At 39.1% G+C, this 15,588-nt stretch overlaps 1 protein-coding gene across 4 annotated transcripts in view; it reads left to right on the top strand.

Moving 5' to 3' along the window:
* The first annotated feature begins 373 nt into the window (after nucleotides 1–373).
* Nucleotides 374–15,588, top strand: part of PPP1R21 (protein phosphatase 1 regulatory subunit 21) — a 32,141-nt gene continuing 16,926 nt past the window's right edge. For 2 of the 4 annotated variants that reach the window (XR_010388597.1, XM_026095393.2), the window contains exons 1-9: nucleotides 374–556; nucleotides 3,384–3,452; nucleotides 3,849–3,995; nucleotides 5,916–6,017; nucleotides 6,719–6,883; nucleotides 6,983–7,041; nucleotides 9,384–9,478; nucleotides 12,293–12,345; nucleotides 12,808–12,957. Coding sequence is in view for 3 of the 4 variants with exons in the window: in XM_026095393.2 (XP_025951178.2) it covers nucleotides 497–556; nucleotides 3,384–3,452; nucleotides 3,849–3,995; nucleotides 5,916–6,017; nucleotides 6,719–6,883; nucleotides 6,983–7,041; nucleotides 9,384–9,478; nucleotides 12,293–12,345; nucleotides 12,808–12,957 (900 nt within the window). In the remaining variant the exon portion in view is untranslated. Of the gene's footprint in view, nucleotides 557–807; nucleotides 946–3,383; nucleotides 3,453–3,848; nucleotides 3,996–5,915; nucleotides 6,018–6,718; nucleotides 6,884–6,982; nucleotides 7,042–9,383; nucleotides 9,479–12,292; nucleotides 12,346–12,807; nucleotides 12,958–15,588 lie in introns of those variants that run through there. The other 2 variants (XM_026095398.2, XM_026095394.2) reach the window with 2 other exon arrangements.

The following is a 15,588-nucleotide window of genomic DNA, read 5'->3' as shown; positions in this document are numbered from 1 at the left end:
CCGGCCGGCAGCGCCCCGCTGTTTAACCCACCGCCACGATTCCCTCGCTCCATCCTCCCGCCCCGCCGCTTTCGTTTCCTGCGGCGCAAGCGGACGTGACACCTGCACGGCGCCGAGACTTTTTGGGCGGGGTGGCGCCCCGTAGCCTCTAGGGCTAGGCCGCGCTATGCCGAGCGCGTAACTGTTGCTATGGTGACCGTTGCTGCCGAGCGAACGACGCCTTTTGACGTCACGTGGCCCCTTCGTGCCCTCTCGCTTGTGGGCGGGGTCTCAGCAGGCGGCCCGCGGCCCCGCCCCCCGTGCCGCCATCTTGGAAGTTGCGTCAAGATGGTGGCGCCGGCGGCTTAAGCTCCGCCTCTCCTGCCCCTCCCGCCGCGGGGCGGGACGGGGCAGCGCGGTGGCGTCAGCGCGCTCCCGCCGCCTGAACCAGGAAGTGCCTGCGCAGGTAGCGGGTGTGCGGGTCGGCGGCGCTGAGCCGGCGGCCGCGAGACGGGCCATGGCGGCCGCTGCAGAGCTGCAGGGGAAGTACCAGAAGCTGGCGCAGGAATACTCCAAGGTACCGGGCGGCCCGGCCCGGCCTCGATCCGCGCCTCTCCCGCTGCTGGCCCGGGGCACGCGCCTGCCGCCCCCCTGCAGCCGTTACGCGGCCCGCGCTAACGGCCCTGCGGGGGGTGGGGAGCTCCGCCGGCGGCCCCGGGGTGCTGGAAGGCTGATCTCGATGGCGGCTTGCGCTGATGGGGCCCAGGAGGTCCCTCCTCTTGGGAGGGAAGGCGGGCTTGGGCCGGCCGGCAGGACTGAGGGGATGCCGTTTCGCAGAGCGCCGGCTCGGTCACCTGCAGCGCCGGGCACCCGGGAGGACGGATAGCCGGCTCTGCCGCGCGGGGGAGGTGAAACTAGCTGCAGCTGTCCTTGGTCCTCCACTCCTCAGCCAGCCATGAGGCTTAGGTACCTCTTTGAGTATGAATGATTGATGAGCTGTTGCCCTTGTTCTTGCCCGTGGAGGAGAGTTTGCTCAAGCTGGTGGAAATGGGAGTTCAGTGATGTTGGTGCTTGCGGCGATGCTGCAGCACCTCAGAAGTGAGGGTACTTGATTCCACCTTTGCCTCGTGTTGTTCCCATTCTTCCACAGCTACCCCAGGTGACTGCTGTATGTTTCTGAAGCTGCTTAAGAGAGCATTTGCAGATGCTTTTGTGCCATAACAAGAAATGCTGTTTCTTTCTGATGTTTGAGGTGATTTCCTAAATGCTGGAGCTGTACTTCATTTAGAATGCTTCTTCTCTTCTTTGTTGTTTGCTAGAAAGAAAAGAAGGCCACTGGTTTTGAATGGCATAGTTCTACAGTTGTGGGAAAGAAAGCCAGCACTTGGTTTTTGTATATCTCAACAACAAAGTGTTTGGCACAAGGCATTGACTGTACTTGACAGCTTTCCCTAGATTAGAAGAAAATGCATCTTTAAATTCTGTTCTCTGTGTGACAGCTGTAGAGGATTGTACAGAATCTAAACTGTTCAGACTTTTCTTTTTAATGCTTCTGCAAGTTGACTTAAACTGAATTGACTTCAGCATTTTACCAGTCACAGAAAGCTTATATTTGTTGCCACTTTCTACAGGGGAGCTGCTCTGTGTACCTTGGAGATTAAAAATGGTATGGGATAAGGTAACTGAGGGACTTGATTCCTGAACGAATCTTTGAAATGCAGACCTTCTGACTGTAGCTTCTGAATGTTCTAGCTACTGGGTTCTCTTTCCTTTAGTATCATGGTGTCAAAGTTTTCTTCAGACTTCATCTTGCAACTTTCAGCCTGCAGTGTTTCACTGGTTCTTTGTGGGAGCTGCTTTTTTGTCTCATCTCATTTCTTGTGGAACACCTCCAGTGCATTGTGTGATTACCTTTGCAGATAATTGTCCTTTTCCTGCAAATGATAAGCTGTTCAACTGGCTATTTATTGTATGCAGGCAAGAAAGGAGAGTAGCTCTGGGAAGCTATTTGCCTGCTTGCTAGTCATGTTGTGGAAGCTAAGGAAAGGGGTAGGTAAGAGCTTGATAGACTCAAGAAGTGCCAAGGAAGTACTTGGCAAAGGATCACTTTCCTTCTTGCTTCACAGAGCAATCCAGGAGAAGGATGTTTGTTTTCAGAATGCTTTTCTTCCCCTCAGGTTACAGCTTCTGACTCTCTCACTGGGGCTGAACGGAAGAAGTAGTCAAAACACTTTTTCAGCTTGTGATGGCTTTTGATGGATCACAGTTAGCTTAGGCATCTTGATGCATCATGGTTGAGCTAGTTCATTCTGTTTCATCCTTGCACCTGACATGTTTCTGAATTAGTAACTGTGATGGAAAAAGGCACAGAAAATTGCTGCACTGCTCTTTCCTGCTCAGGACACCTTATGCTTGGAAGTCTTTCCATGGTGCTCTTGCAAGTTTCTTCTCTTGCCTTTATAATGCCTGAGCAACACAGTGGGAATACTGCAGGGCATAAAACTGTGCTTAGCAGTGTCAATTGTCTTTTGACCTTTCTGAAATATATTCAGTCATCCTACTGAAAAGATTAGCCATTGCTTCTTTACATTTAAATCTTGCCTTTTATGCTTCTGCCAGAGGTATTCCCAAGCCCAATACAAATCCTTTTAATTTATATCTGCAACAGCTGGATTAAAGCATGTCAAATGAATTCAAGCTACTACTGAAGAAGCCAGGATTCATTTTATTTAGTGACACATTTCACCTCAGTGATTTTATCCCAGATTTCTGAACTTCATAAGTACGACAAAAGGGCTTTTTCCTTTATGCTTTTTATGCTTTCTCCTGAAATGTCTGTCAAGCAGTTTTCTCTGGATCATCTACTGTTACTGGTAATAAGTAATTTTTCTATTAGAATATGGTTAACTTCTTGAGTTGGTACAGATTGACTTTTTATTGTGAGTTATATTCGTGTTCCAGAACCAGTCATGAACAGTTTGGGAGTAAGAAATGAAAGGCAGAAATTAACATTGACTGTGTGGAAGAACTCGATTAGTCAAGAAATTCTAACTTTTCCATAACTGTTCACCATTCTTCAAACAATAACTGTGTTTAAGTTATTAATCTTAAAAACACTTTCTTGAGTAAGAACTATGTTCTATTTGAGAAGAAAGTTCAACTGGTAAAATAACTCTTGTTTCCTGACAACTCAGGATACAAATTTGATACTTGCTTTTTTTTTTTTTTTTTTTTCCCCTAAACCTAATAACACTGCTACTTACCAGAATAGAATACTTTAAAAAGCGCACATATCTAATCTTTTCATGAAAAGATATATTTTTTGCATGCGTATGTCTTTCCTAGTGAGTGTTTTTTGTTGATTCTTTTGTCTTACATAGTTATCTGCATCTGTTATTTTTCAGCTTCGAGCTCAGAACCAGGTGCTGAAAAAAGGGGTTGTAGATGAGCAAGCAAATTCTGCTTCTCTGAAGGTAATGTCTAGAGACTGTTAACTTCAACTGTGTTAAGTTTTGACAAAATAGGTAAATGAGAGGGTGATTTTTTTGTTGTTCTTTTTAATTCGGAGAATGGTGATTAAATGAACAGTGAAAGAAATTGATTTAGTAAGAATTCTTGCTCTGCAATTACTGTGTTCATTGTTCTTTATACGTGTTGACTTTGTAAAAGTGGAAATTTGCTTCTTGGTGATTGATTTATAGGATGAAGTACCTAATCAAGCATGGTCCATGAACAAGTCAAGGAAATCTGTTTTTAGTTTAAAAGCAAGGCTTTTTGCCTCTTCAGTGATAAAATGCTGAACAAAAGGGTTTTTTTAATGTGTGAAAGTAAATGTGAAAGTTCAGTTTTAAAATTTTTTGGTCCCTCAGGAGCAACTGAAGATGAAGGATCAATCACTGAGAAAACTGCAACAGGAAATGGACAGTTTGACCTTTCGAAATCAGCAGCTTGCGAAACGAGTGGAGTTGCTTCAAGATGAACTTGCTTTAAGTGAAGCCAGGGGCAAGAAGAACAAGGTATGTGCTAAAAGCAAACAACTTTTTTTTAGCAAATGTCTCTTCCTCACCTGTCACTGTTTTATCCTGATTTCTAGCAGCAGTTGCTTTGTGTCAAGGCTTGAGCTAAATGTTCTTGCTGGAACTTGCGTTCTTAACTGATAAAATGTTACTGAAAATATCCACAAAACAGATGTTGATACCTATATTGTATGCTAAGTAGTTGTTTTTTTTTTTTTTTTAGTGTGACTGCTAATTGACACTGACACTAGGTCTTTACTAAATTTTTAAACAACTGGGGAAGATCTTGGAGCTTTCTGATGAATCTGCTGCTGTGAAAAAAATTGATCTTTCTTATCCACCTCTGCTTTCATTGCTGTGTAATTTTGATGTCAGTATATAGCTCTTCAGTCTGTGATCGTAGCTTTTCCAATAGGCTCTTATGTGAATCTCATCAAATACTTTAAAATCTACATTTTTAGCTAGTACTCTGTTTCAAAAATGACAGAATAGAGTGGTGAGATCTATCTTTGCCAAAACACCTGCAGATTAAACTTAGTTTGTCATGTTCTTCTTCAGATGTCTCAGCTCAGCCACTTCCTCTTTAGATAACATCAGAATTCCCAAGGATGTTCCATCTGGACTTGAATAACTTTCTCAAGTATCCTATGATGCCTTTCTCTTATGAGGAACCCACCTCTTAATTACTGTGATCTGTTCTTTTTTGACATCTCCCAATACTCCATAAAGACATAAATGTAAAGATATTCAATTAATTAGAAATATGCTCATCTTCCTTACTTGTTCCCAGAAATTCTGGGAACTTCTTCACCAGGTGTATTTCCAAATTTTGAAGGACCGTAGTTTGTCTTGAGTAGCTTTGCAGACTGCTGCCACTGACTTTCCTTTCTTGCTCAATTGTGAGAAAACCTAACTTTGTATTATTTTTAAGAAGTGTCTGTACTACTTTTTAAGTAGTTCCCTTTAATTAGTTCCCTCTAATTCTACATATAGAGCCTTTTTCAGCAAGTATGTGTTACTGAACACTCCCTTACTAGATTCTGTGCCACCTTTAGATCTCCTGTCACTGAGAGACCAAGTAAATCGTATCTACAACTATTTAGAACAAGCTTCTGATAGATGATCTGCGTCAGACTGCGGTCCTTCTAGAAGGAATGGATTGTGTGCCCATGTCTCGGGTGATCCAGTTCACAGGCTGGCATCAAAAAGTGTAGGTGGCTTAACTATGCCAGCTGTCCCAGGCATTTGAATTTCAGTGTTAAGTTTAAATGTAAATCGTCATCAGTTTTGTTCAGCGCTGATACTACCTTTGTTCAGCAGAATGGTAGAGCAGAGCAGCTGTCTGTATGGAATTCATTGGTGGTCTGTGAGTCTTTTGAATGAAATGGGTGAAAAAGGAAGAACTGTTGGTGGGGAGTTCTGTATTCTCAAGGAACTTAGCAGGCAGTGAAGGCTAAGTGTCACCCAGTGCTACAGCCTGCCCTGGGACAGTGCCCTTTCAGGGACTGTTCTTGGTCCCTGGTGAGATGAGGCTGCCTGATGCTTGAGCACTGGTAAGGGGGGACATGCCATACACAGAGCTCCAGTAACCCAGTAAGTCATTCTGCATGGGGTTTAATACCACTGACTGCTTGGAATCATGAAAGATTCAAATGGTGGTAACTTGCCCATATAACCAATTTCTTGTGTCTATGAATGTGAGGTCTGAGTAGTGACTGTTTCTTTTCTTAACCCATATCTAATGAGCATTCTACCACTATACAACAAATGCTGCTTTTGGGCTCATATTGTGTGCAAGATACTTAGGTATGTTAGTTTAAGTTAAATATATTTGTGTGCCTCTACAGAAGGAATTTAAGTGATAGGAAGTGTTTTCAGATATCTGGGGATATGTGATAATGCATGCATGCTTTCTTTTAGAAAAGTGGAGAATCTTCATCTCATTTGAGTCAAGAGCAGAAAAGTGTCTTCAACGAAGATCTTCAGAAGAAGATAGAAGAGAATGAACGACTGCATATACTTGTGAGTAAAACTCTGAATCTTTCTCTTTCTTTCAGAAAAATGGTCATGCAAACCAAGCTGGAGAAAATAAAATAGCACTTGAAAATTAGTGCATTTAGAAGCTTCGTTGTGTGCAGAATAGTGGATTAGGTTAGCCAGGATTGTTTATAAAGATATTCACTTGGCAAATGAAAGTAGCTTGACTTCAGATTCTTAAGGCAGTATGTGGAATAATTCACATACCAATAGATGGTTCTCTCATTTAGTTTTGTAACTCTTGGTGATACTCAGGTACTGTATTGAAAATAGCTATATAGTTGGTATTGGGTGGAAGCATTTTCTTCACTCACAGTTTCAGAATTGCTTTAAAACTTAGAAAATATTTTCTGCAAACTGGCAAGAATTACTTTGTCAAAATAGAATGTTTCACTGGTCTGAAAAACTTTCAGGAAAATTAAGCTGAACAAGAAATCTTTTTTGCAAGTGTCTATTTATCAGTAGTATTTTTAAAGAATGCTTGATACTGCAGAACTTTTGTAAACTCTAAGTACTTTGTTCCTCAATCTTTTTTTCTGCAAATACCAACATAAACTCATCTGAGAGTTAGTAAGGGAATACTTGTTATTAATGTGGACTTAATTGGTATAATTGATAGGGCTAGATTCCACAGTGCTAAATGAAGGTGAAGCTCTTGCACATGAGACTTGCTTTTTTCATTGTAGTTCTTTGAAGCAGATGAGCAGCATAAACGTTTAGAAGCAGAGCTGAGAAGCAGACTTGAGGTTTTGGAAACTGATGCTGCCCAGCATCAAGCTGTGGTGGACGGTTTAACGCAGAAATACATGGATACCATAGAAAAGCTGCAGAATGATAAAGCCAAATTAGAAGTAAGGGGCTTTTTTGTTACTTGATAAACTTGAAATTTTTGAAATTAAATATTTTGCTGTGTCAGTACTTACATTGTGAGATTATCTTCTTACATAAAGATCAAGTCTCAGACACTAGAAAGAGAAGCTAAGGACTGTAGGCTTCGAACCGAAGAATGGTAAGTGTTTTTATTTAATATAATGAAAAAATTGATTTAAAGAAATAGCTGCTTTAAAAAATAAGTTGGGTTACTTTGAGGGGAGAAATAACTGGTTTAAAAAAACCCAATACTGATAAAACCAAAAGCACAGGGCAACAGCACGTTAACATCAAGGCTATGCGGCTTGGATCCCTTTTCCTTCTGCTGAGTATGTAACTAGACAGTTGCTTACATAGATGTAGACAAAACCCCTCTTAGTAAGAGCTGCCAGGCTATTGCAGGTAGCTGTAAAGCTGATGAATGATTGCAGGTTTTATTTGCAGTGGAACACTATCAACTGGAAAGAAACTGTTGAACTTGTATGAAACATAGATGTGTGAGTTTTTACACACTGCTTTTAAAAACAGTTTGGGTGAGGTATTTATATGCTGAAACTTGACCTGCTAAAAGGCAGTTTCAAAAATCCCCCTGCCTCAAATGCCCCTTGGACAATATTTTTTGCTTCAGGTATAATGCATACTCAGCTAGAATATTTTAAGTTTGTTAGTTTTGGATTTCTTAAATTGTCTTGAAAATAAGCTATAGAAAACAGGAAGAGGTTGAGGACTGTGAGTCAAATGAAGTTAGGCAGTACTTTTTTTAAGATACATTTTTTTCTTAAACTTATGCACAGTGTAAAGCTTTTTAAGTAATGAATAAAATGTATGGTAAATGGTCAGATGAGAAGTTCCTTTCCCCTTTCAAATGGTAACCCTGAATCATGTATTTTAGTTATTTTGATAGATAGGAACATCCTTGAATTCTAATAATTCTCTTCTAATATAGATCAGTTTCACTTATATTATGACTTAAAGAGGGTGGAAGTTTTTACTCCTGTTTGCGTGTGCGTGCTTTCACTCTTCTGTGAGGCATAGCATAGGTTTAAAAGGTAGTATTGTTCTGTTCTGTTTCTATGGAACTTAGAGCTTGTCTGTCATAGGAAGTTCCATGATTACTGGGTAATTAATGTCATTGTAAGGCAAGGTGTCTACCATTTAAGACAGGAGGCTTTTAAAATTAAAAATAAATTCCTGATGCTATTTCAAATGCTGAAATCGATATCTAATGAACACTTGACAGAGAGGAAAACTTCATGAAAATGCTGGGTTTTGCTTTTTCCCCACTTTTTCAGTGAGAAGGGATCCCTTTGCCTCTGAGATCCAAGCTTTAATCCAGCCTATGTGCCTTGAAAATGAAAGGGCAAAACATGAAACAAAATATATCAAACTACTTGTTTACCATTCCTTTACCGAGAAACATCAATACTTTTGCAGTTTGTCTTAGAGTTTGAGTTTTCTAACATGCCCAATGTTGTTCATATTCCACTGTTTCTAATGTGTCCAGTGCTGTTACACTTCATATTCTACAGTTTCTGTGCAATTTGTTGGACTGCTCTTCAAGAAAAATCTTTAGTAATGTACACGAGATACTTATTGGTAAAATTCTTCATATTTTATTTCTTTATTTGGATTCTCTTTCCCTATTTGTATTCATTGACATATTGAATGTAAAACAAGCTATCACTTTGACACCTTCCCTTCCACCATCCAATATATGTGCAGGAGTTCTAGATGTCAGACTGGAAACAAAACGGTGAAGAATTGAGGGCCTGAGTTGGGTAAGGTGTGGAATTTGGTCTGAAAAATCAATATCTTTGTTAGCATACATATATAATGCTGGAACATGATACTGTTTGTCTCGAGCATCTGGAGTAATGATATTAGTAATCATCATAGCATAGATTCACATCTAATATACATAAGCAGATGTAGGGGGAAAAAATCACTTTAGAATGCAGCTGAAACATAATTGTCAAATCTCTTAAGAATGTGCCATAACAGAGCAATGTTTAAATACAGGACTCAGAAATACATCATGAGCTTTTCAAATAATGAGGTAGCGTACTTACTGAACTATCAAAAACTCACTTCATGTATGTTGGAATACTATATGAGGTAACTAAGTTAAAGGCCCATTTGTATTCCAGTGAATAGAATACTTTAATATAGCTTATATCATGAGTGCAGTATTGGAAAGTAATGCAAAGATTAACTTCAAAGTAAGCTGAATTTCTCAAGAATAGTGATCTAAGATGTACCACACTTTCTTGCTTCTTTTGCTGCATTTGTTAGGGGTTGAAATACTGTCATGTTCTAAATTTGACACGAAAGAGATGACTCTTACTGTCTTACTTCTATCTAACTTTTGGGAAGAGAGATCTGTTAACCCCAGGGAGGCTTAGGGTGTTACAGTGGTGGTGATACCAATTAAACTGTAAGGATTTACATTGCATTTGTTTTTTTGTTGTTGTTGTTATTTAGCCAGCAACAGTTGAAGAATCTTCAAGCAGCTCTGGGCAGTAGACTGGAAGAATCTCTATGCATAATCAATGAAAAAGTACCTTTTAATGACACAAGTAGGTATTGCTTTGGTTTGGGTTTTTCTTGGTGCTCTTGCTGAATTTGGGTACCCATCGGGAGGTAATACAATCATCATGAATTAAAATACACTAGATGCAAGAAGAGTTGGACATCTGAATAGACAGACTCTTGGAGCTTATTGTAATGCGTATACATGACACTAGTCATCTTTTGTTTAGTGATCTTAAAATATCAAGTTGTCATTTATATAGCAAATACAAATTAAAGCTCCTGGAAGCTTTTCAAGTACTTTATCGAACTGGCTTAGTGTTGACAGAATATTGTTTTAAAAAAAAAAAAAAAATCAAGGAACACTGTCAGTCTGTCAATTTACCTGTGTCTCCACAAAGATTTCTTTAGGCAGTCATCTCGGAGAATCTTATTTTGTCAAGATATATTCAAGAGTTACAGTAAGTTAAGATGGGAATAAAGTAGTGGATGCAGAAACGTCATATCAATACTTAAATTTGGACTATTAGCAGCAGGAAGTCTGTCAGCATGTCTGGATCACAGAACACCTAAACTAGTTCTTATCCATGGTTTATTGCACACAGTTCTGTACTGCGTGCAATAAACACAAATGGTACTGCATTGGTTTTCAAGCAAATAATGGAACAAGCACACTCCAATGAATCTGGACTTTTTTATTAATCAGTAACTTTCTTGGTTAAAGTAGCAGACGCATCTGAGTTGAACTTCATGTGTTATGAACAATGCTAAAATTCTTTAGGACATTCAGTTTTATGTTTTTGTCTCTAAATTATGAAATGAATCTCACTAAGCAGAAACCGAGCCATATTCCCCTCTCAAGCTCTAGTAAGTCTACTTTGATTTTTCTAGTTTTAGAGAGCAAACAGAAATCACACCTCACTCTGTAGCAGATCCTCTGTTCTTCTGAATATGACTTCAAAGCTATGATATTATCTTGCTATGTCTATTCATCTTTTGGGGGGAAAAAATATTTTGAGTTTGGGACAGGAACTGTGACCTGAATTAGCCTTTTTTTTCTTCCTTCTCTCCAACTGTGAATAAATGAACGGAAGTGCGGAGAATACCATGAAGTTAGGAACGATCAACCTTTGCACCACTTTGGTACCAGAATCGGTTTGTGTGTGCTGGATCAGTACTGTGTATTGTCCTAAATAGCTTGAATAGTAGGTTGTTCTTGAGTAGGCAGGCAGTGAAACTAGCATGGACTGGAATACAGGAAGAGTTGAAAGTAGTGAGCTGGAGCAGAGAACTAGAAACAGAGGTGGTTGTTTCCTGTAGTTTTCAAATGTTCATTGGTAGCAGGTTCCCCCCCCCCCCCCCCCCATTTCATTTCTAGATATAGAGAGTGTTTTGACAAGCCTTAGATTCTCCAAAAGCAGATATGGCTGGGTGCTGCAGAGGTGAGGCTTCCAGGTGCTCTGATTGGGTGGCAATGCAGTGAGAGTCTCCTCTTGCAGATGCTGGCATCATCCTCTCTGCAAGAAGTGTGTGTCCTATGACACATTATGCTTAGGTGTTGGTGCTTTGATTTGATATCCTTTTCCACTTCTCTCTTCCTTCTTGCCAGTAAACGTTATTTGCCTGGCGGCGGCTGCTGCTGCTTATTTATGCTGCTCTGGCTTCATTGGCTGACTAGGACAGGTGGCTCTCATTTTAGTGAGAACTGATGCAAATAATTTGTTTAGCTGCTCACTCAACTGCTGTGATCACATGCTATAATGTTTTTGCTTGAGTGGAAAACATTGCAAATAATGAACAGATCTCTGAAAGATGAATAAGAGAAAGTCAGGAATGTTTGTTTACTGTGGATTAGAAATATCTTGCCATAGACTGTGTAGCTGGTTACTCACAGCTGGCTTCAGTTTCAGCAGCACTGGTGCAAGAAAGTGAAATATCAGATTATCTGTTTGATTTTTTTAGCATCACTTGAAGAGTAGAAAGATAGCAAGAAAGTTTTCTTCATCCCTTAATAGTAGGATGTGGTAATTTTGGACAGAGCTTTTTTAGCACTCTGCTTGTGTTACTTGCCAATGATGAATGATACAAAAAGAGTAAGAAGTTGTTACAGAAGCTGTAGATTTCTTTGTGTGCAAATTTAATCTAAAGTGGCTATTTAATTGAGTTTGGACATGATATATTTAAATGCATAAAGCTTTGTGAACTGTTGTCTGGATACAAATACTCCTATGCCTCTTATGCCTCTTCTTAAAAAATAAAAATAAAAAAATAGAAGTTTCCTTTAATTTAGGAATTACCAAGGTGCTCTGTAACTGGAACAGAATGCTTAAATGTGTAGAGTTAATTCTAAGTAATCAACAAATCAGGTAGACACAGGAGCTTTTTTTTTTTTTTTTTTTTTTTTTTTTTTTTTTTTAACACAAACCAAACTACAAGAAAATCATGTAAGAATAATTTGTCTTATTTGACTGTCTCTGGGACATAATTGAAGTTTGAAGATCACGCTGAGTTCTTTAAGGATTTTTAAGACCCTTCACTGTTGTTTAGTGAACAATATTGATCTTTTGGATAACAGTATAAGGCTGCTGATGTTTTTATATCAAAACGTTAGGGATTTTGGGTGGATAAATGTGATACAATCTGAGGCAAGTATGGAAGTGCTTTTTCCACTGTTGGTCATGGTAGCAGCTCTTAAATGAGGATGTTTAGGCTTACCTTATTGAAGTCAATTGCTTGGGTATTTTTAGTAACTAATACTTCTGCACTGAAAAATTTCTATTTAAAATCATTATTTACTAATAAATATTCTATCTGGAAAGTATGATTTAATAAGTATATGTAACTTGGTTTTTGTCCTGTAGGATCTAATCAGTACAACGCTCTGAACGTACCATTACACAACAGAAGATACCAGGTAAGCACTTTTGTGGCTTCAAATGTAAAGACCTAACTTTCTACAGGTATAGAATAAAAACAGTCATTTTAGTGACTCTAAATGGCAGAAGATAGTTCATCTTCATATTACTGTGATACTCCAGGGGAATTTCTGTCCACAAAGCCTTTGCACTTTCCGAAGGTAGTTTGCATTGTATTCATGTGGAAGAGTAAGTCTTCTACTTATCTCACTGTGGGCTAGACCTGTTATATGAAATAAAAACAGTTTCTGTCTTCATGGAAAAGTATGCAGTTCTAAATGGTGTTGTAGTTAGGTAAACTTTAATTATTAAGGTATAGATAATTGCTGTTATCCTGTGTTTTTGGGCTGGACTAGTAATGGGAAACGAGTCACAGTGAATTAATTTTTTTATATTTAACTATAGAATATTTATTTAAATAGGTACATCTCAGATATAATTTTTTATAATTGTCTTTACAGCTGAAGTTGCGAGACCTTGCTGGGCAGGCCCTCGCTTTTGTTCAAGATCTTGTAACAGCTCTTCTGAACTTTCACACGTACACTGAGCAGAAAGTCCAGATATTTCCTGTTGATTCTGCAACAGACACTATATCACCGTTAAATCAGAAGGTAAAGCTTACTAATGTCAGTTAAAAGTTTATTCAGTTATATTTCTTCAGTTATATTTCTTTCAAGATCAAGATTTCTTTCAAGTCTTTTCAAGACTTTCAAGATCAGATAATTTTGATCATGGAAGCTTCTTCAACCAGTGTTACTGGAATGCTAAAAATATGCTCCTGAGGGCAGCCTGTCTTTCATGGGAGGATTTTTCTACTGGCCGAATTCTTTGAATGCGGCAAGGGTATAGTTGCTGGGAGTTATCTTCTCTTATGCCTTTGCTACAAGAGCAACATGATAGAGCAAAGCTTCTTTTGTAAGTGCTAATTCAATTTGCATTTATGGAAAGTTTAGGTGATTGCTTTAAAATACCTAAATATTGCACTGTTAGAGTATATGCTTGTCTTAGTTACTGTAAAAATAGAATGGGGGATGGAAAATGTTGGAACAAAATGTCCTGTGTTTAACTGTAGTGTGAAATCAACTGGATGTAAGGTAGGTTTATGTAGGAGAGAACTTGGACTCTGTTCCATCATTAAACATTAACTTTATAATATGGTTTGGGGTTATCTGTGTTACTATTTTTCCTGTAAGTGTTCTGAAGTGTCATGTGTGTAAAGCATGTTGAAATTGTTTTGAAAAGCCCTGCTTTTTCCATGCAACTCTGGGAAGATTTTGCTGAGAACATGCTCAGAGCTGTTAAGCTGCTGCCTGTGACTTCTCTGTGCCATCAAGCACAAAATAGAACTTTATGCACAAAGATGTGTGGGGCATGCATATGTGTATGCTTTGCTGTAAACTTACTTTAATATCTAAGTTGTTGAATTCATAGTGTCAATGGACCTATGCATATTTCGGTTGTCAGATAACCTAGTTTATATTCGAATTCAGATGATAATTTCAATTTAGTAGTTTGAAGGGCTCAGACTTAAGCCACAGAAATAGACATTTTTGTTCATTAAATGGTTGTAGCATGTGTAGTGGCAATGTAAACTATCCCCAAACTTTCTTGTTCTTGGAAGGACCTCTTTAATCTCTCTGCAGTCAACAAATATGCGTGTGAAGATGTTTATCCACTAGAGAAATTCCATTCCATTTACCTTCTTAGTCCTTTCAGCTATTTGAATCAGGATATACTTTCTCAGAGGTTCAGCATAGATCTTAATCTGAGAAAGAACAGGGTTTCCTTGTTCCTGCCACTAAACACACTCAAGATAGCACATCCTTCTTGCGAAAACTGTGCTGTTCTGTCATCTTCCAAATTCTTTGGGGCAGGAACTGTGTCTCCTTATCTACATGGCCTGCTATGGTGATTGGATTCTGCAGATATTAATGCAATTTATACTAAGTGAGTAAAAATCAGATTTCTTAGCCATCGCTTCTTGCACTTTTTTTGTTCTTAGTGTCATGGTTAACACTTCCCCATTGCTTTTCAGCAGAGAAAAGTGCTTTCACACAGCTGAAATTTGCAACTTAATCAGAACTGTAATTTGATTCTTCTGATAATTGACTCTGATTCAGTAGTTCAGGCTTTGTTTGTCCTCATAATTGTCTCTTGTAGTCTGCCCCTATTCTGGTTTATCTGTAATCAAATTGCCTCAGTGCACCCTACTGCTCAGGGCTCTTGCTGTGGCTTTCCAGCAGCTGAGCATCTTTTGTCACTCACTGAAGCTGCTCCCATATTTTTGGTTATCTATTTGCTTGGCAAGTGTTCTCAGTGCGATCTTATCTCCTCCACTGAGTGGTTCAAAAAAATCTCCCCTTAATGCAGTAGAGAAAATGAGACATTAGTGTCATGTAGTGGCTTAGCACACTCGCACTGATTTATTTTTCCCTAACTCCAGGTTTTGTCTGGCGCTTTCAAGCTATTTCCCCCAACAAACACTCAAAGTAGATGTGGACAATTCCCTTCCAGGTTCAAGTATTCCTTTTCTCTTTAAGTATTGGATTGCTGGGTTCTATTGGGTCTTCAGCATCATACCAAATAACTCCAGTCCTCTTGCAATATAAGTCAGAAGCATTCTGCATGTGGTATTTCTTCCTTAGATTTAAGAATTTTCCCTAATTCCATCCAGATTTGTGCATGCATGAATGAGAGCTAAGCATCTCTCTTCTTGTTAACACTGTGTTTCTGCATCATAATAATAAATAATTAAATGGAAACTTATCATACCCTACTTGCCTGGGATCTTTAGCTACTTTTGTAGTGTAAATAATCAAAGGTGAAGGTACCTTCCTGTGGGGCAAAATAAAAACCAAGATTACTTTTGGCTATGTATGTTAATCTATGGAAAAAGCTTTTTGTAATACTGTGGTATCAAAGTCAAAAGCTGATGTTACTGCTACATTTCGATTGTGTGAAAGAGTAAATAACTCTTATAGATTTCCCCCCCCCCCCCCAAAGTATATACCTGAAAACTAAGGTATTTAAGGGACTTTTAGCAAAGTCAGGCAGCCATATGATGCCGAAGTTTCACAATTGCTCTAACCTGGCATAGCTACTGAAAGTAGCAGTTCTCCCTTTGATTAGTTACCGCTTCCTCCTTTCCATTGGCATAAGCGTGTTCTGACTAATGCAGCAAACTGGATTAGAAACAGATCCAGATTAAAATTTACCTTTTTTTTTGTTGTTAGTTTTAACCC

This window comes from Dromaius novaehollandiae, chromosome 3 (assembly GCF_036370855.1).
Source record: "Dromaius novaehollandiae isolate bDroNov1 chromosome 3, bDroNov1.hap1, whole genome shotgun sequence".
Classification (NCBI taxonomy): Eukaryota; Metazoa; Chordata; class Aves; order Casuariiformes; family Dromaiidae; genus Dromaius; species Dromaius novaehollandiae.
The sequence above is the reverse complement of the archived record's forward strand: the minus strand, read 5'-3'. Positions and strand labels throughout refer to the sequence as shown.